General features: G+C 43.2%; 1 protein-coding gene across 2 annotated transcripts in view; it reads right to left on the bottom strand.

The window, feature by feature from the left end:
• Positions 1 to 857: 857 nt before the first annotated feature.
• Positions 858 to 20,199, bottom strand: part of GLRX3 (glutaredoxin 3) — a 31,400-nt gene continuing 12,058 nt past the window's right edge. Inside the window, exons 3-11 of one of the 2 annotated variants that reach the window (XM_061162938.1) lie at positions 18,627 to 18,701; positions 17,732 to 17,933; positions 12,695 to 12,867; positions 12,175 to 12,236; positions 10,091 to 10,148; positions 8,423 to 8,475; positions 6,124 to 6,163; positions 5,924 to 6,016; positions 858 to 1,141 (exon numbers count right to left, since the gene is read on the bottom strand). In XM_061162938.1, coding sequence (XP_061018921.1) covers positions 1,091 to 1,141; positions 5,924 to 6,016; positions 6,124 to 6,163; positions 8,423 to 8,475; positions 10,091 to 10,148; positions 12,175 to 12,236; positions 12,695 to 12,867; positions 17,732 to 17,933; positions 18,627 to 18,701 — 807 coding nt within the window. In that variant the 3' untranslated portion in view covers positions 858 to 1,090. The remainder of the gene's footprint in view (positions 1,142 to 5,923; positions 6,017 to 6,123; positions 6,164 to 8,422; positions 8,476 to 10,090; positions 10,149 to 12,174; positions 12,237 to 12,694; positions 12,868 to 17,731; positions 17,934 to 18,626; positions 18,702 to 20,199) is intronic. The other variant, XM_061162939.1, reaches the window with a different exon arrangement.

Raw genomic sequence — 20,199 nt, 5'->3', positions numbered from 1 at the left:
AGCGAGATGGCCTGTGGCATGAGAGGTGGGAAATGCCAGCGCCCTGGTGAGCGAAGGCTTACCTGTGCTGGAACTGCCTGCACGTCCTCCCGTGTCTCCTGCCCCAACTGCAGCGGCTGCGCCCCTTTCCTGACCAACACCAACCTTCTGGAGCCTTAGCCACCCAGCGCAACAGGCAGGGAAAACTCCATGAGGATAACACGTGCCTCAGGTACCAAGAGTCTAAGAACATCGCAATGGACTCAGCCTTCTCTTTAACACATGCCTGGCAGAGACCTAAAGGAGCAACTGTTTTTTCAGTATGTTAGATTCAAAATTCAGTATGTTAGAATCAAAAATACTACTGAAATGTTCGTGGACTTCTGGATGTTCTCAACTTATTTAAGGACTAAATCAGTATTTTTAGTGCAAAGGTTAGAGTAAGTTGTGATGCGTAACACAACCCAACAACACCATCCTGCTCTCTGCCAGGCTGCCTGTCCTTGGACAAGTTATGAAAGAAATCCGCTGAGAAGTCCCCTTCCCAGAAGGCTCCCAGGTACTACGTTGCTGGGGCTGACACAGCTCCTGAATGTGCAGACGCCAGCACGGACACAGCCATTTCACCAGGGCCCAGCTCAGTGATGCTCAGAAAAAGGCCTGCAGCACAATTTTCTGAGCTGTAAAAAGATCTTCGGCCAGTGAGGGGAGCCATTGGTTTGGTCTGTGAGTGGCTCTAAATGCTGGTGTGGTTCAGATTCTCAAGTTCCTCACTCTCTGAAGACTGTCTATTTCTTAACTGCAAGATGCCCACAGATGATGAAAGAGAGATGAAAAGTGGGGTAGTTACAGTAACTACATGCCTAACATCACTATAAAGACACACTTTTTTATACAATTATTTTTAATTGAACTTGAAGATGTTTATTGCGTTCTATTTTTGGTGGAAAAAAAAGGTCACATACGTTATTTAGCACAGCCTTGTGAAATACACAAAGCATAACTGGGGATGAGCATTTTCTCCTCCTAGTCCGTTTCTGAGGACTAAATCCTGAACTGCTTCGCTGGAGGAAGCCTTCCTGCAGTGGGTGGGCACCAAGTCTAACGTTCATTAATTTTCTCCTTTCAGTATAGGCAGCAACTCCCCATTTTCTTTCAGTTCCTAAAAATAAAGAAGGAAACAGTATCATGCATACATATATATAGAAAATAAAAACATCTATACAATAGCAGATGGCATCTCTATCAGAGAACCCAAAGAAACACCTCACTGGATGCGAACTCCAGTCCCCCAGCACACTCAAACTAAGGGCGCCGCCACAGAAACTGGCCCACTATCACATTACAAAATTAGAGATACAAGATGTTCGAAAACCCACAGATTTTTCAGCATTAGCAAACAACAGCAACTGGAGCAAAACAGTGAAGCTTCCTATTTAAACAACAGCAATTAACAGGGAAAATGAACTTTAAGTGATTGAAGAAACATCAGGTCTACTCAGATACAATGCACACGACACCTGCTGCCCTACAGGTAGTAAAGAGGCTTCATGGTTTCAACGCAACCTGGAAAAGCCAGGCACTGGTATGTAAACTCAAAGGCCGGAAACCATTAAAAAGCTGAGGTATTCACAAAGGGTTTGTGCCTATCTTCCTCTTTCAGATCTAAAATTGGAACACAGCCATCAGGTTTAAAATGTGACGGTGGAGGATAAATAAGATTTTCTAGTCTAAAATAAACAATTTGACAGGACATTTCAGGTTATTCTTAAGCTTCATGAACATCAATCAATAAAACCACTAAAATCCACTGGCACTCTCTCTGGATTAAACCCAGACAGGCAGTTCTTGGGATCTTGTACCCATTTAACAAGCAGACATCTGGCAACATCAAGAAGCCATGCACAGGGGGACATCCCTGGTAGTCCAGTGGCTAAAACTCTGGGCTCCCGATGCACGGGGCCCAGGTTCGATCCCTGGTCGGGGAACTAGATCCCACATGCCTCAGCTAAGACTCAGTGCAACCAAATAAATAAATTAAAAAAAAAAAAAAAAAAAAAGAAGCCATGCACGACCTCGGAGCACACGACTCGGAGGCAGCCGGCCACGCAGCTCGATGGGTGGGTGGGGGGGCGGGCCTGACGTGGGACCGGGACCCAACAGCTCCCTGGCGGGGAGGGGGCACACCACTCCCCTAACTTCCCTGTGTTTCCTCACCTGCTGGGAGGGTGACAGGCAGTGGCGTACGGGAAGCACCTGACTCTCAGCTGATTCTGCATCCCAAACTCTGCAATGCTGCAGAGCCACTGATGTTACCTCTCTGCATCCATACTAACCTATCAACATTTTTATCCAGACATCAGCCTGGCAGTCACTCAGTCACCACATAATCCGTTCACTCATCACCCATTCAACCAAACCAGCACTCACAGCTCCTGCTGAGGAAGCCAGGGGTGAGCCGTCAGCAACACAGCTAAGACTTTAAATGACATAAAGATGAAGCGCTGCCCTCTGCCAGAAGAGACCAACACAGCACATAACATCAAACCCGTTATCTTCTCACAGAACACTGTTACCAATATCACAAACTTCCAGACGTGTAAGTTCTTAGCAGGAGAACATAAGAAGTCATGTAACACACACTGTTACACACCTAAAAGAAGCTGCCCATGCAGCTCAGCTTCAGAGTGAAAAGAGACATCTTGTCTGCATCTCCCCCAGGGCTGCACTGGCTGAGGGACAGGCCATAAACCTTCAGACAAGAACAGGCTCGGGAGTGTCTGGGCTCTGAACACTGCCTATCTCACACAAACACAAACAGATACAGAACAACAAATGCAGACCCAGTTTTGCTGCCTCAGGGCTGTTCACAGCTGCTATGTTAGACGTTTTCTTCCCTCCAGGAATGAGAGTTTACTGAGGAAATGATTCACTGGCTTCCTCAAGAAGTGTGACATCAAACCTGGAACTCAGCAGGAGACAAAACCTGGGCAATGAAACCGCAGGACCGCAGCCCTGTGACCAGGAAAACCTGCTGAAGGCCCCCAGGGCTGGGCCAGAGCTCTTTCATGGGATGACGGCATCGAGTCAAAAACTTACAAAGGCATCAGCAACCAGACAGCAGGTTATAAGACAACCTGAGGCAGCAGCACTTACTACTTGCTTTCCACTGAAAACATCAAGGACCTGACCTCAGATAACATCCCCTAGGTGGCAAGGCCGAGGAGGGCCTGAGCCCGGGCAGCCCCGCTCACCGCCTCCATGGAGGCTGCACCCCTGCAGCTGCGCCCTCACTGCCGCCCAGGCCCCCCCGCCTTCACTGCCACCATCCCCCACCGCTGCGGTGCCGGGGGCCGGGCTCCAGGGGGGCTTCGAGGATGGTAAAGCTGCAGCTGCCCCCTGCTGTCCTGGGCTGCTGAGGAGAGCTCCAGACACATGGGTGCTACCAGGTGGGGGGCCCTAGGTTCTGGATTTGAAATCCTACAGAGTCATGTCTGTTTAAAATTCACTTAGAATTTACTTAAAGCCAGTATCTAACAGAAGCAAAAGATATTAAGAAGAGGTGGCAAGAATACACAGAAGAACTGTACAAAAAAGATCTTAATGATTCAGATAACCACGATGGTGTGATCACTCACCTAGAGCCAAACATCCTAGAATGTGAAGTCAAGTGGGCCTTAGGAAGCATCACAACAAAGCTAGTGGATGTGATGGAATTCCAGTTAAGCTATTTCAAATCCTAAAAGATGCTGCTGTGAAAGTGCTGCTCTCAATATGCCAGGAAATTTGAAAAACTCTGCAGTGGCCACAGGACTGGAAAAGGTCAGTTTTCATTCCAATCCCAAAGAAAGGCAATGCCAAAGAATGCTCAAACGACCACACAACTGCACTCATCTCACACGCTAGCAGAGTAATGCTCAAAATGCTCCAAGCCAGGCTTCAACAATACATGAACCATGAACTTCCAGATGTTCAAGCTGGATGTAGAAAAGGAAGAGGAATCAGAGATCAAATTGCCAACATCCGTTGGGTCATAGAAAAAGCAAGAGAGTTCCAGAAAAACATCTACTTCTGCTTTATTGATTACGTAAAGTCTTTGACTGTGTAGATTACAATAAACTATGGGAAATTCATCAAGAGATGGGAATACCAGACCACCTGACCTGCCTCCTGAGAAATCTGTATGCAAGTCAAGAAGCAACAGTTAGAACCAGACATAGAACAATGGACTGGTTCAAAATTGAGAAAGGAGTACTTCTCAAGGCTGTATATTGTCACCCTGCTTATTTAACTTATATGCAGAGTACATCATGAAAAATTCCGGGCTGATGAAGCACAAGCTGGAATCAAGATTGCAGGAAGAATGCAGATGATATGCAGATGACACCACCCATATGGCAGACAGTGAAGAGGAACTAAAGAGCCTCTTGATGAAAGTGAAAAAGGAGAGTGAAAAGGCTCTCTTAAAACTCAACATTCAGAAAACTAAGATGATGGCATCCAGTCCCAGCACTTCACGGCAAACAGATGGAGAAACAATGGAAACAGTGACAGATTTTCTTTTCTTGGGCTCCAAAATCATTTTGCGGATGGTGACTACAGTCATGAAATTAAAAGATGCTTTGCTCCCTGGAAGAAAAGCTATGACCAACATAGATAGCATACTAAAAAGCAGAGACATTACTTTGCCAACAAAGATCCATCTACTCAAAGCTATGGTTTTTCCAGTTGTTGTGTATGGATATGACAGTTGGACTATAAAGATAGCTGAGTGCCAAAGAATTGATGCTTTTGAACTGTGTTGTTATAGAAGATCCTTTAGAGTCCCTTGGACTGCAAGGAGATTCAACCAGTCCATCCTAAAGGAAATCAGTCCTGAATATTCATTGGAAGGACTGATGCTGAAGCTGAAACTCCAATACTTTGGCCACCTGATGCAAAGAACTGACCCCTTGGAAAAGACCCTGATGGTGGGAAAGATTGAAGGTGGGAGGAGAAGAGGATGACAGAGGATGAGATGGTTGGATGGCATCACCAACTCGATGGACATGAGTTTGAGCAAGCTCTGAGAGTTGGTGATGGACAGGAAGCATGGTGTGCTGCAGTCCATAGGGTTGCTAAGAGTCAGACACAACTAAGCAACTCAACTGAAAGCCAGTCCAAGTAGAAAATCCATCATCAAACACGCAGAAGAAACAGAGTCCTTGAAATACACTGACAGCCTGACAGAGGTCTCCAGCTTCCCAGCATCTGAGGACCAGCGGGGGACCTGGAGATGACCTCACCCAGTCCCGAGGTCCTCAGGCCTCCGTGGCACAGCTAGCAGGGCCAGGCCAGCACTGCACCCAGGCCCCCGGCCCTCAGCCTAGCACTCTCTACTCCATCACCGAGGACATGTGAGTAAGGCAACCGAAATGACACCAGAAAGTAATATAATCATAGCAATATAAATGTAACAGCGCAGGAGAACTTCAGAAGCAGATGTAAAGCAATCATTTCTGGCTGAAAAAACCTAAGATTCACAGACAAGAGGAGCCTGAAGGATACAGATATGACTATGCAAGGAAATTCAAAGTAGAGACAGTGGGGAAAGAAGCTAAAACATGGAAGAACAGTACAGTGCGAGTGAATCAGGGTTGGAGCCTGGCCACAGCCAGAGCTGCTCTGAGCGCCGAGTCTCTCTGCAGGCCCTGGCTGGCAGCTCCTCAGAGCCAGAGCAAAGGACCTAGTGGGTAGGAGAGGCCATACAGTGAGGGGCTGATTCTGACTGGCTCAGGTGAGAGGTAAGAGACAAGATATTCTTGGCGGAGAGATGGTAGCTCTGGGCTGGAGTGGTCAGACACAAGGCCAGAAAAGGACACCAAGGACAAGTCCAGTGAAACGACAGTTTTCATACACGCTCAGGCTTTCATTCCTCCAGGCTCCCAGTGATTCCTGACCTCACCTTAACAATGTCCAGTCCTCCGACAAGCTCCCCCTTCACATACAGCTGAGGGTACGTTGGCCAATTGGAGTAAGCTTTTAATCCTTGCCGAACCTACGGAAACAACAGGAACCCTGAAATCATCCTATCAGATTAGAATAAATGACAATCCTAATGGTTACAACTAAGACAAAAGACAAAACCTAAAACACAGAACTTACTTCTTCATCCTCCAATATATCAAATGTCTCATATTCAATCCTACAAAAAGGAGAAAACATTTTAACAAGAAATACAGTTTTAGACAAAAATTATAAACTGTATTTGGTGTTTCAAAAATAGTCAAGAAAAGTAAAACTGTTTTGTTGCTAACAAAATTTGGGGGAAAACAGAAATTATTTTACTTCTTTATCTGTCTTGTACTTGACAGAATAAGTCATCCCAAGATACAAATTTTTCTGGATTTTCTGCACTTCAGGAGGACGGAACAGCCCTGCAGCGCCCAGGGATGGAGGCTGGGAGTTCACCAGTTGGGGGACACACCCCCACCAGCTCGCCCTCTGGAAATGAGCCTTCCACAGAGCATGACTTACTTTAGAACACACATGGTATTTCCACGATGCATACAACCAGTGAAAGGGTTGTGGCTGTATGCCGTATAATGAACGCTACTTGTATAAATGAGTGAAAATTCAACCACATCTACTCAAGAGGATTTCATTACAAGGTGGTCAAGGAATTAGTAAGCATGTGTGACTGGATCCCTGCAGGAAGACTGTGAGTATATGTGCAATTTCAAAACCTGGCCAAAGAAAATGCCACATATGAAAAAAAGAATTTTGTTTTCCATAAAACCAAAGCCATTTTCATAGGGAAATCCTATTTACTTAATACACAAGTTCCAAAGAAAATGGTCCATAATGCAAGAAGGAGTCAAAAAAAGAACTTGACAGGATAAATCAACAAGCATCAAGAAAGTAATGTTTGGAAGAAGAGCAAAAAAGATTAAAAAAAGAAAAACAGAACCACACAGTGTAAGCCTCCCTTCAAGTTGAACTAAAGAGGCAGATCTCCTAATTGACACAATATTATAAAAATACTGAGCTCTGGAACTGCCCACTGATATAAGGGCTCTAAGAAGTGCGGGGCCGACATGTACACAGGTATACCGAGTCACGGCTGCCAATACACCTCCTCAAGTTCCCTGTAAAGGGCGCCTCCCACACCCCAATGCACACTGGGTGCTCAGCTCCTCAGGGCACACTTGTCTTTCCTATGGAAGGAACAGACAAGAGCAAAGATGGAGAAAAGGAATAGAGCGCTAAAAGCACCGCCCCCCCCCCCCCCCCCCCCCCCCCCCATATTCCAACAGCTCCAGCAGGATCACAGTCTTCCACATTAACAGACCCTGGGAGGTGTTCAGCCAGCCTGGAGTCAGGAGGGTACTCTGTCCCAAAGAAGCTCCCTGTTCTGGGGGAACTGGTGCTTTCAATCCAATCCAATCCAGCTTAGACAGATACGGGACAGAAAGTAAGTGATGGAGACTTTCCACCAAATACTTAGGCTGTAATGGGCCCAGAACTGTCCCATCCTGGTCTCAGAACCCCAGGGCACTGGCCGATGCTAAGGACAGGTGGCCTGAGGGTGACTCATGGGAGATGTGGCAAAGGGAAGGACGTGACCAGAGGAGAGCCAGCCTCTCCTGCAGCCCAGGGCGGGGTGAGGACGGGGCAGCTGGAGGCCAGAGGACAGCAGCAGCCAGACTCTCCTCTGTGAAGTGTCACAATCACCTGAATAGAGCGACTGTTCCTCTTTTATCCCCAAAGCTGCATTTGGGGCTGTTACTCCACCCAGCCCAAGAAGGCCCACACACACTTCAAAGGTGACTTTCCCTGTCAAGTCATAGGGTTGGCGAGTCTATCTAAAGCTACAGTTGGAATCCTTACAATACTGAAAAGAGGCAGTTGAGAAGTAATAAGGAAGAAAAATAAGCAAAAACACTGGACAACACAGAACATGAGTTAAGTATCTCTAAATAAGTGGTTTGACCACAATTTCAGTTTTCTTACCTGGCAGCTTCATCGCTGAGATCAAAAGCATGAGCACCACAATCTAATTTGCTACATAACAGATCCAGATAATGGATCCAGATAACGGATCTTCTTGTGCTTCCTGTTTCACAAACTATTTGGAAACTAGAATTTTTTTTTAAGAAAATTAAAAACCTATAATACACTTTCCCTAAAATATCTTTATGCATGCTAAGAACTCAGTAATTTTCCTCTGGGAAAGTAGACAAATGTTATTTCATTGGCTGCCAAAATACCTCCTTTATGTTACCAATAGGTTGACATTGGTCAAAAAAATTCTACTGTGGTCTAAGTTAAAGCATTCACAAAATGCTAAAGCAAAAATAAACATAAAAATACATGAACAGATATAACAACTAAGAAGAATCAGTGTCAGAATTGAAAAGTTAGAACTTCTTAAATACACCCTCTGAAAACAAGATTTACTTACCCAGTACTATTTAGTATTTCCAAAATCTGTCTGCTGAAGCCACACTTAGCTTCCTACATTTAGGAAAAAACACAAACTTTAGGGTATACCGCATGCCCACACAGCCCACAAGCACAGCCCTGTCTAAGGCTCTGTCCAAGGGACGGCACTGCCGAAGACGGCCAGCTCCCAGGGCCTCCTCGTACCAGAGCCAACAGAAGGATGAAACCTGCCCCGTCAAGAAGGACCCATCCAGACGTCACCCCAGACGTGCAGCCCCCAGCCTGACTTGGGCTTGTCAGCACTGGAGATGACTGTGTTCTGACACTGTCACCTCGTGATCAAAAACTGCCTGAGTCAAACCCTGCTGCCTCTGCTCCACTTCACGCAGACCCACAGCCGCAACACCTCCTTTCTGCAGTGGTTGGGATCATCCTTTTCCTACTCTCACTTTTTAAACATATGTTTACATTATGGAGTACCAAACTTTTCTGAGGTTATAGAAAGTCTAACAGTTTTTTTTCATGCCAGAGGATCCGAAATCCCAGTCCTATAGAGAAGACTTGGCACCATGTAAACATCTTACCAGCACTCACAATTCCATTCCCAGAATTCATGATTACTTCCTGGGCTGCCAGGAACAAAATATAAAAATCTGCTTTAAATAACCGCCAAGAAGGAAAAAAAAAAAAAAAGGTGACTGGGAATTATTAACTTCCTCTACTTTGTTTTAATAAATACAGTGAAGCAGTCAAGGAATCTAGGTCCTAATCTAGTGACCCCAATCTGGTAAAGTGTCTATCACCACATCTTCCTAGTTACTGTTACTTCACTGTAACAGCTACGTTTACTAGTTATATAAGCTGTACTACTTATATAACTCTCCCAGAATGACCCTGTCCATCCACTAGAGGGGACACTGAAGCTCTGGGGCGAGTGGCTTGCCCAACACACCCCACTGGACAGGTGAGGCAGATGGAACGGCAGTGTCGTGACCACCTCCGCCCAGCCTTCCAGAGTTCTACTGTCCTCTGCCCAGCCCTGCCTACCTCAGCACCTGGTTAGAACAAAGGAAGGTAACAGAGGCTGGCTTCTAGAGATCACCAATCTAATTCAAATACACAGGTTAGATGGTTTTGATCAACTTATCAGTGGGGGTGAGCTATCAAACTTGGTATTCAGAATGATGCACAATCAACACAACTTTCATCCATGGGAGCGACAAGAACCACCCAATCACAAATAAACACTGTCAAACCGTTCCACTCATTCATCAAACAAGTTCTGAGCCCCCTAGATGCAGCCCTGCATCTTTCTCCATCGCCAGCACTTTAGACCATGGTCCAAAGCTGCAAACCAAGAACTGTGAGGTTCCCGGCCCCGAAGTGCAGGCTCTGGGAGCAGACAGCAGCGAACGGAACCCGTCCAGTGCTGGCAGTGCTGACCACATCCGCTGACAAAGTTTGGCAGCAGAAAGAAATACACCCCGCTGAGATGCTGATGATAAAGTCAAGGAAAACGTAGATTACTTTGTTTGATCTCCATAAGCACCAATTAAGGCCTGGATAACTTCCTGCTACCACTACAGCTTCATTAGCTAAAGCTAGGAAAAAAAGATTTAAGTGTCCCCTTGTTGCAGATGTTAACATCAAAAGAAATTACAAATAAAACCATTTTTGAGTTCTTTACCTGTTTGTTTCCTTTCATAAAGAGCATCACAGAAGCTTTATTTGTCAGTACTTTGAGCCTGAAGAGAGAAAATTGATATGAAAGGGCTCAGCTCAATTATTAAACACCACTTTCGCTCCGCTTCACGGGTACCGTGCACATTTGAGGGACGGCAGGATGAGAGTTCACAGCACTGAGTGTATTAAACAAGCAAATGCACTAACATTTCCCTTTATTTCACTGTCTCCCTAAGCCACTGTAAAACACAATATGGCTTTTTAAGGCAACAAATGTGCCTTCAAATTGCAAATTTAAGCCCATCAACTCACAGAACTAAAAAAATAATAACCAATTCAGTAAGGAATTGCTCAATAAGGGACATACAGACTGAGCCCGCCTGGAATTTCCTGAACTAGACACGTGTGTCCTTTCCCACCATGAGGCCAGCACAGCCCCACACTCTTCATGCCCACAAGGTCCCACCTGGGGGGAGACGCGCTCAGCCTCACTTGCTGAAGTCTAATGCTCTCCTCTCAACTTTATACCATCTTTCAAACCTCCTGATCTAGCTTGCTGTCCAGAACGCTGACCATCTGCACACACCCTGGAGTCCACAGCGGATCTCAGGACCCACCCACATCAGGACCAGGGGCCCCGCAGTGGTCACCGCACCGTGTTCTCCTCCTTCCACGTGCTCTGGAGCACTCACGGCTCCAAATCTCCTCCGAGAAAAAAGGTCTCACAAATGAAGTAGACAAATCAAGCACAAAGCTGCGTCACACACACTTTCACATGGTGCTTCAGAAGCCAATTTTCAGAAGCCCCCTCTCACTCACCTGGAGCCCCAACTACTGGGATCCAGGGAACCGAAACAGGTCCATCTGTCCCACCACAGAGACATGGCCAAGGCCAGGAACTTGGGCTCCGACACTGCGCTTTCCAGGAGCCCTTTAAATTATGACTCAAAATGTACTGACTATTACTTTCTATATAATTCTAGCCAGTCATCTTCTGGTGCCTGAACACAGCACATTAGGAAAGAGTGGTCTAATGAAAACAGGGATACAAACAGCAAAGGTGAACTCAACACAGAGGAAAATAAACTAAGAAAATACAAGTGTGTCTGGAGACAGTCTTCTGGGGCCACGCCCCTCCTTGAGCCACCCAGGCTACAGAGCAAACCCTGGCCCAGGACACGAGTGCCACAGGGGCATGCAGCTGCACCTTCCTGTCAGGAAGGCACAGAGGGTGCCCACCATCTGAGAGCACGTGGCACCTCCAGGTCAGCTCGACACACACGCCAACTATGAGGAGCACCGTACTAACCAAAACAGGTAAGTGTACACTTGCAGGAAATCTTAAAATGTTAAATGAGAAGAAAATTACGAGAGAAAGTTTTACCTTATAAACTCAAGCGCCAACTATGAATGGTTGATATGCTGCTGTATTTCAAAATAAATTGCTTTTTAATCCTCTACATTAATATTTATTATAACTATTTATTACAATTAACATTTATTAAAATTAAAATCCTACAGACCCAAGTCCAAACTTTCTATAAGATAGAATCTTTAAAAGCAGATTGAGACCCTTCATAAGACAGCAGTTTTAGAGCTCCAAACAAAAGGTCCTTGAATTTTAAGTTACCACGGTCCTAAGAACGGCAATGAGAAATCCCAGAGTCTCCACACGACCTCCATGCACAGCCTCTGCCTTCCACATTCAACACGTCTCACAGAGCTCTACCAAGATGGAGACAGCAGCCGGCCCGAGGCCACCACGCAGGACACACGAGAAAGCTGAAACCTAACACCAAGACTGGAGGCCAGCTCCAAACTGCAGAGAGCTAAAATCTGGTCATTTCATGGTGACAGTGACATTTCTACAAAAACCAAGAATATCCTCCACATAATCACTAAATTGGTGCAAAATTTTCTCCAGTCCAAATGAGATCTTTCCAAGTTTGCATGGTTAAGTCTGTAACAATTATGACCTTGACATACAATAGCAAACCTCTGATTTCTACATAGAAAGAGTAATACAAAAATGAAAACTCAAAAAATTTTTTTTAAATAATAGCAGACTGAAACTTTAAACACACTTACCTTTCCTCTAACTTGGGGGCTTTGGGGCAAATCGTATCTAGTTCTTTAGATGCTTCTAGCTCCTAAAATAAACACATATTTTATTTATACATTTATTATAACAAATCTCCTTGGGCATACCATTATATAAAATATTAGTGAATCACCTATTAGTGAATTCATGGGAGTGAATCAGAAATATTATTTATTCCAGATTCAAAAATGTAGATTCTACAAAAATGTGTACTTTTGATTTAATACAGCACTTATAAAAGTATGCTTAAATATGAAAATACCAAACTGGTGGCTCAGTGGTAAAGAACCTGCCTGACAATGCAAGAGACACAAGTTCAATCCCTGAGTCGGTAAGATCCCCTGAAGGAAGAAACTGCAACCCACTCCAATATTCTTGCCTAGAAAATCCCATGGACAGAGAAGCCTGGTGAGCTGCAGTCCATGGGGTCACAAGAGTCAGATACAACTTAGCGACTAAACAACAATAAACATGAAAATTGTTTACAATGGTCTTCTCAATTCTAACCTTAATTATATCAAGTCCTCCTATGAGCTCTCCAGAAACATAGAGCTGGGGATAGGTGGGCCAATTGGAATAGGTTTTGAGGCCCTGACGAACTTCTTCATCTGAGAAGATGTCAAAACTGCTAAACTGAATATTATGTTTGTTAAGAATTTCCACCATCTGCTTGCTGAAACCTGCAGAGAGAAAAAGAAAATAAAGAAATTTATTTCTCTCTCTCACGTACACACAATTTTATGTTAATTCAGAGTGTACACTACCTACCGAACACAGACAATCTGCCTCTATTTTACCAATAATTTAATCAGCTTGGCTGACTAGTGTGTAAGGAGGAAACCAATTCCAAGAACCCCTTCTCTGACCTTGAACCACACTATATGTTCAGGTATGGCGTAACTTTTTAACGTACCTGTGGGTTTTTTTAAAAAGTGTGTTTTTTCATCCAAGTTCCTCTTCAATATTAGGTACATTTTCATAGTAGGGGAAACAGTGCCAGCCAATAGCACAGACCTCAAGCCCAGGCAGCCAGCTCCATTCACCAAGCAGAGGCCCAGTGCAGGTCTGGAGGCCACCTCCCACTCCCTGCACTTTGCTATCAGTCGGGAGACTGACCTGGACACCCAGACAGTGCCCCCGCCCCCAGGCCCTGCTGTTCTGTGCATCTGTGAGAATTAGCACTAGGTGGAAGAGAAAACTCTACAACTGCTATTTTCCACTACTACTGGACCATACTCGGAAACCCAATTATGTCTGGTTTCTATTGTCCTTTTACTACTTCCTATGTATCCATTCCAATAGTTCTCAATTTTCATCATCCCTAAATGGAATAAATTAAAAATCAAGAAAGCAATATGTTCTCTTTTAGTCTAAAATGACATAGCACATTGAATTTCAAAGCTATCTCCTCTACTGCTGTATATGAACTGTCAATAGACTGACAGTATCCTTTCTCATCCAGTGTCGTTACTTGACAGTTTCTTTTCTAAAACTATTTATATTCCCCAAAGCATGTAATGTGATTTCTTTTTTTTTTTTAACCACACTGTAGTGACAATCTTATGTTCCATGATTTTATTACACTTTTGTGACACATTTTTGTTCTGTACTTTTTTGACATCATTTTCTTATTATGACATTACTACTGAAGAATAAGAGTGTGCATATCAGTCTTTTATAAACCTATTTAGTCTTGTCTGAAAAGAGGGTATTTTTCTTCCTATAAGCTAATTCTTCCTGATTGTTTTTCAACACTCTGTACTCCACTCTTTCACATTCCATCATTCTTCTTTCCAAACACAGTCGTAATCCATTGGAAAATAACCTACTCTTCAGATTAATTCCTAGAAGGTAATAGCATCTGCAATTATTTTTAAATAAAATCAAATCATGAATAGGCTTTACCTGATGTGATGCAAAAGCACTTTTACTATTAAAACGTGGATCTATTACTGAGCTCCAGACATTTTTAGATCTGCCATTCACTGAGATGAAGCACCAGTGTTTATTTGTATAGCATGTAAGTTGCTTTTCCTACAACTGAAGTGTTAAGTTCATGTACAGCCTGAAGTAAAACACTGATTCTGAAATTTTTTCATTCATCTGGGAGTTCATTAGTAAACAGCTAACGGCTGATTGCTGATGGTTATTCTGTTGCCAATATATTAACTCATTTCTACTGTAACTGACTGAGAAAAAGCTTTATTTTTGCTTTAGGCAATTACAGGCAGACTAGAGAGATTGATTGGTAGTGTTTCATTTTTAAGGGTTAAAGTGGCAGACTGAAAATGTTATGCTGAAGGATAAAATAGAAAGCTTTATTTTAATAACAAAATATTTACACACTTTTTTTTTTTTAAGAAAAATGCATGAATGCAGTAAAAATATTTAGAAGTAGAAAAACCATGTTTAACTGTTTTTCTCCACAATCATTTCCACTCATGACAGATGACATGAATAAGGAGCCTAACGCCACATTTCATCACTATCTAACAACAATAGAGCCCTAAAGAATGCTTTGGAATCTTTAATGTTTCCATGTCTGATTTAAAAAGTAAAACCCAATTAGATGACTCACTGCAGGAGAAATTTCTGTACCGTAGTTCAAATACCTTTTGCTTTACTAAAAGCGCTATTAAAGGAAACAGATATGAGAACTCACAGAAAACTTAATTAACCTGCAAGATCAAGGATTTATCATTCTGTTTTAAAAGATGTGCATTTCAGTGCTCCTCGAAAATCATCCTAGAGCACAACAGCCTTCTTTCCTGTCCTCCTAGGCAGCACAGAAAAAGGAAGTCTAACCCTCTGACGACTGAGACCCTATCAGCATGCCAGGCTCCTGGGACACTAACCATGCTACAGGTAGAGCCCAAAAGTTAAGGTTGAGAAGACAGAGATGTGCAGTGTGCAGGGGCTGGGCTGAGTCCAAGCAGATCCCAGGGCAGACCCTGAAACGGCTTTCAAGGTTTCCTTGATAGAAAGTTTAAGCGTTATTCATTCATGTTTTTCTGTTTTACTGAAAGCAAGGTGCGGACACGCTAATCAAAAATCAAGTGTAGCTCTACTCCCACGGGGAGTCCAAAGGGAGTAACGCGTGTTAACGAGAGCAGTGCCTTCAAAGTGAGTTCTGCGCAAAGTGTGGGAACACCAGCCACCTGAGTTCACGAGAACTGATGGCCGTTCTCTTATAAAGAAGAGTTTGCCTAGGTCTCACCACTAATGTACCATCAGAAAAGCAAAAGCAATTTTCCACTAAACAAGCTCAGAAAGGAAGAGGGTAAAAGTTGTGTACGTTCCTGTAAGAGGACAATTTCAAGATAAAGACAGTGCACGGAGCCGTGCACACAGACAAGGGCGAACAGTCAGAGCAGCATCAGTGAAGGAGCAGCCGGGCACAGTCACAGCAGAAGACTCCCGATTAAGCCTTAACTAGGCGCTTTTGTAACGAATACCAATACTCCAAAATAATCTATTTACTATATGTGAAAAAAGACATGCTGTCACAGAAACCAAAATACTGGGAAACAGAAAAGCCTACTAAAATGTAGTTAAAAATTCTACATAACATATATATAAAAATAATAAGGAATGAAACTATGTTTATCATATGTATCTAAAAATTGTTTTTATATCTGCTAAGTATTATCTAAATGTATATAATATACTGTATGTTATAGTGTATAATATAGAGCAATAATATATTGCTCTGAAATGTTTCAAAGCTTCTTTTTCATTCTAACTCATTATTTGTACAGCCTTCTAAATGCCACTCAGGTGGTTAATATAAAGATGGCTAGAAATACCTCATACATTCAGCCTAATAAAGTAAATGGTAAGCAGAAAAATGATTATTTCTAACTGTAATTCTATTTTATTTGAATAATTATTCAGCATCTGGATGGCTCTCCAAGGTTGACTCCGACCTTCTGACACTACCAAGGAAGAACTGAAGGCACGAGGACGGTGGCCGACTTGAAGCTCGAGGCATCAGGGCAGGCACAGCCAACAAGCGCCTGCTTGCCAGCATCTGGTCTGCGAAGCATTCCAGGACATCCCCTTCCCCTCTGCCGATTCAGACTACCTTCCCCAGCTGCAGTTTCACCACCTGCCAGTTTTACCTGCCAGGTAATCTCTTCATTCAGAAGAGATTTAAGAGAATATCACTGCTCTGTTCCCAAAGAAGATAACACCCTACTGGTTTTACTGTGGGTCTACTGTGTCTAACCTGTCACGCAGGTTCCTCCGTGCCCTAGAGCCAGTTCTGCATGGTTCAGGCCTGATGAAGGTCCTGACTAAGACCGACGGGACTGCTGTTGTGAGGTCAGCACAGAGCGTGCCAGAAACGGTGCTCCTGCGTGATGGGGGAGGCGGGCCAGGCGCAGCATCCATTAAAAACAGACAACCAACACGCAGAACCTGTCTGCGGCTCTCTCTGGTTAACTCTCACATAGACTAAGTCAGCCTTTCCATACATGAACAGCAGGCAACTAACATGTAAATGCTGGCAAAGAAAATTTTCAAGCAGAACTAAGAAGGGAACCATTTCTTTAACTAAGACAGAATTCACCATGAAACTTCACATTTAAAACTAGACTTTTTCGTAATTTAATATGTAATTTGCTAACTATATAGGGAAGAACTTACAACTAACTTTATAGTGGAAGTTTGGCTGTATTTACAAAGTCACACTGGACATGCAGTAATGATATTGATAACACATTTAATTTCCCTGCCACCTATCTTTAACTAATCCCTCCTGTGTAGTTGAAACCAACACTCTTAGGTTCTCAACAGCATCATCGAAAGGTATTAAATGCTCAATTATGCAGCATAATAATGTTGCGCAAGGCACAGTAAAAAGAAAACAACATAAATTCAATACCAGAGGGGTCAAATAACTCTGAAACTTACTTAAGGACAAAACTCCATGCATATCTGAGGTAAGACAGTAACAGTGACTATAAGCCACAGAATTAGGAATATTTAAATCCCGAGAAGCAATGAACTGGAAATGACAGCAATGGGTGAACAGTGTCATCAGACGCTGAGAGACAACAGGAAAGGCAAAAGCATACAGGGTGGACAATGGAACACTACCGTAATTCTGTGCACTTCTGAACTGCTGAATCTGAACCATATGAATAAAAGGAGGCTGCCAAGAAAGAGAAGGTAAGTGTTAAGAGCCAGACTAGCTGAACAGACCAAAGCCTATTAATGGAGACAGCAATATGGTGGCCAGGACTCAACCCCAACTCTGCTACTCAGTGGCTGAGCAAATGGCCTTCACTGGGAATTAGGCAGACAACAAAGGTTTTGAATTAGATGATTTCCAAGATGCCTTTTGGTTCCAACATTCTCCAAGTCTACACTGCAAACAAGTTCTCATCACCTAACTACAGAGTCCACTGGAAATTACAACCTTTCTGCTCTTCTAAGGGTGTCTGATCACAAGCATCGATATAAGATGTCCAGCACAGTCTGCACAGAGCACGTGGTCTCAAGCCCAACCCCGTGAGGCCATGGCTCACAGCAGCCCCTTACCGCAGCGCGGCTCCTGAGGAGTTCCCTTCATGAATAGCATGCAGGGGGCAGCGTGAGTTAACTTCTTCAGGCGCAGGCTGAGGTCTTCCTTCGGGTGCTCACCACCACTTGGTGAGAAGGAGCCGCTAGACGCATGTCGCTGAACTTTTTTGGTCAACTCTGGGGCATGGGCACCATCTAATCGGTCGATTTTCTGAGAATTCTAAAGTTAAAGAAGTCATTTAGAGTATGTGTACATTCCTTCATCATCTATTTTAGGCTCCAAAATTATAACAAGCACAGGTCCATAGCTCTAGCCAATATTTAAAGAGGTCAACACTATCACGGGAGAACTTTTTTAAAACTCGGATTACAAACTGCCTGCTATACATGTCAATTTTAGAAATAAATGGTTTCCTTTTTCCTTTTTGCAAACACTGGGAAAGAAGCACTACTCCTCAAACCAAATCAGAAAGGAGCTCCCCACCCCCACTGTGGTCAAGCTGTTATGAAGTATACAGGAGGTACCTGGGGAACTATGGTGACACCCAGGAGTGCCCTGAAACACAGATTTGCACCCACTTCCTAAGAGAATCATTAATCAAACCAGAAGCGGCCAGATGTTTCATCATATCCAGGCACATGTCCCAACCAATCAACTTCCCAACCAACCAACTTCTGACCCAACTCCGGAAACATTTTGGGTTTACAGTCATGCATTCTGGTGGCTGGACCTCCACAGACCATGTCACTTTTCCAGGACCCCCAGGGCAAGCAAGTAATGAGACTACAAGACAGTGAAGGCGATGAGCAAGCGAACACCCCGTGCTCAGCCATCAGGGGAAAGGGTAGAGGAACCGGCACAGACGGCCCCGCAGTACTGACAAAGCGTCTCCTTCACCATCTTTATCCTTACCTTGAAAAACAGAAAGGTGGGAACAGAACTAATTTCATATTTTTCAGATACTTCAGGAACAGCTTCTGCTTCCAACTTTAAAATAAAAGAATTTAAGCGTGATTATAAAAAGGTCTTTTCTTTTTAACTACTTCAACATGTAAATCAGTTTCACATGCATTATCCCTTCAGGTAGTTGACGGTTTTAAAGAGTACAGTACAAAAGTTTATGACACATTTACATTTAAATGAGACTCACTGGGCTGGCATGTCATCCACTGAGTCTGCGGTGTCAAAACAGGTTCAGAGGTTTTTATTTTGTTGCACATTTCAAAAGATGCCTGGAGGCTGTGAATAAAATTTTTGGTGCACTAGTGACCTAGTAAATTTTCAATCATATGCAGCTACTACTATATTGAAATCCATAAATCACTGACCCCAGTTATGTCATGATTACAGTGCTTATTTTCTGCCCACAGCAATTCTTGCTGTTTGCTCTATTGACTAATTTCAAGAGGCAGTACATCATGACTGACAGTTGCAGCCTTCTGCAAATTATGAAGCAAAAAGGAGTATTTCTTCAATAAACTATTGATGTCTGATAAATTTTACTTTTAACTCCTGAAAGGCTGCTGAACCCTAAGCAGATAGATATCTTGCTAGGTTACTTGCTTCTGGGTCTGTTCATACATTTGAATGCATTTTAAATAAGATGATCACATTCTATTTGAAAATTTCCTTGAAGCCCTTCAACAAGATCTGATGTGATATTTGACACATAAATTTAAACGTATTTAGTAACACGCTCTCTAAATAATGAGAATACAATTACTATAAGCTTTTTATGTGGACTTTATATACTTTGAGAAAAACCAAGATATATTGTGTTTTTCCCTCACAGGACTGTCAATGTAATATAAACTTTTAAAACCAATAAAAATCTGTATCCACATTATACCTATAGGAAATAGAGTTTATTGATAAATTATGTTATTAAAGAGTTTTAAACATATATACACTGTGTTTTTCCAAGAGTAAAAGATTTCCACTGGGCTTAAAATACTCTCTTTATCCAGAGCTTTAACCAATCCATTGTTTCTATCCATAAAAATGACCATGACACAGGGGGAGGCTATCCTATGTCTGTGGCTTGTGTCTTCCATCTCATATATTCTTGGGTGCTCTTTTACCGCCTTAATTCTATTTTCTTTAGAACACCCTTCTGAAACAATATTTTAAATTATTTTCATTTTTAATGTGAGAAACCACATATATTTTAAAATCAATGTCAAGTGTCCAATAAAACTGAAAAAAAGAACAAAGAGAAGGTTAAGCATTTGGAGACAGCTATTCAGAAGACATTCTTTCTAAAGTCTAAGGAACTTCTGTACCATATTCTTTCAGACAATTCCACACTAGACCAAAGAAGAGCAGAAAGGTGGTGACCGAGGCAGCACTAACATCTGGTGAGGGCCCCCCACACTCTGGGCACTGGGCCAGGCTCAGTGAAGATCCCCATCGCTTGCACTCCGGGATTCTAACAGAAAAGTAATACAAATCAAAAAACAGGTGCTACTAAGTAGAAGCAAGATAA

This window comes from Dama dama, chromosome 15, assembly GCF_033118175.1.
Source record: "Dama dama isolate Ldn47 chromosome 15, ASM3311817v1, whole genome shotgun sequence".
Taxonomy (NCBI): Eukaryota; Metazoa; Chordata; class Mammalia; order Artiodactyla; family Cervidae; genus Dama; species Dama dama.
Note: the sequence above shows the minus strand (reverse complement) of the source record. Positions and strands in the feature narration are given on the sequence as shown.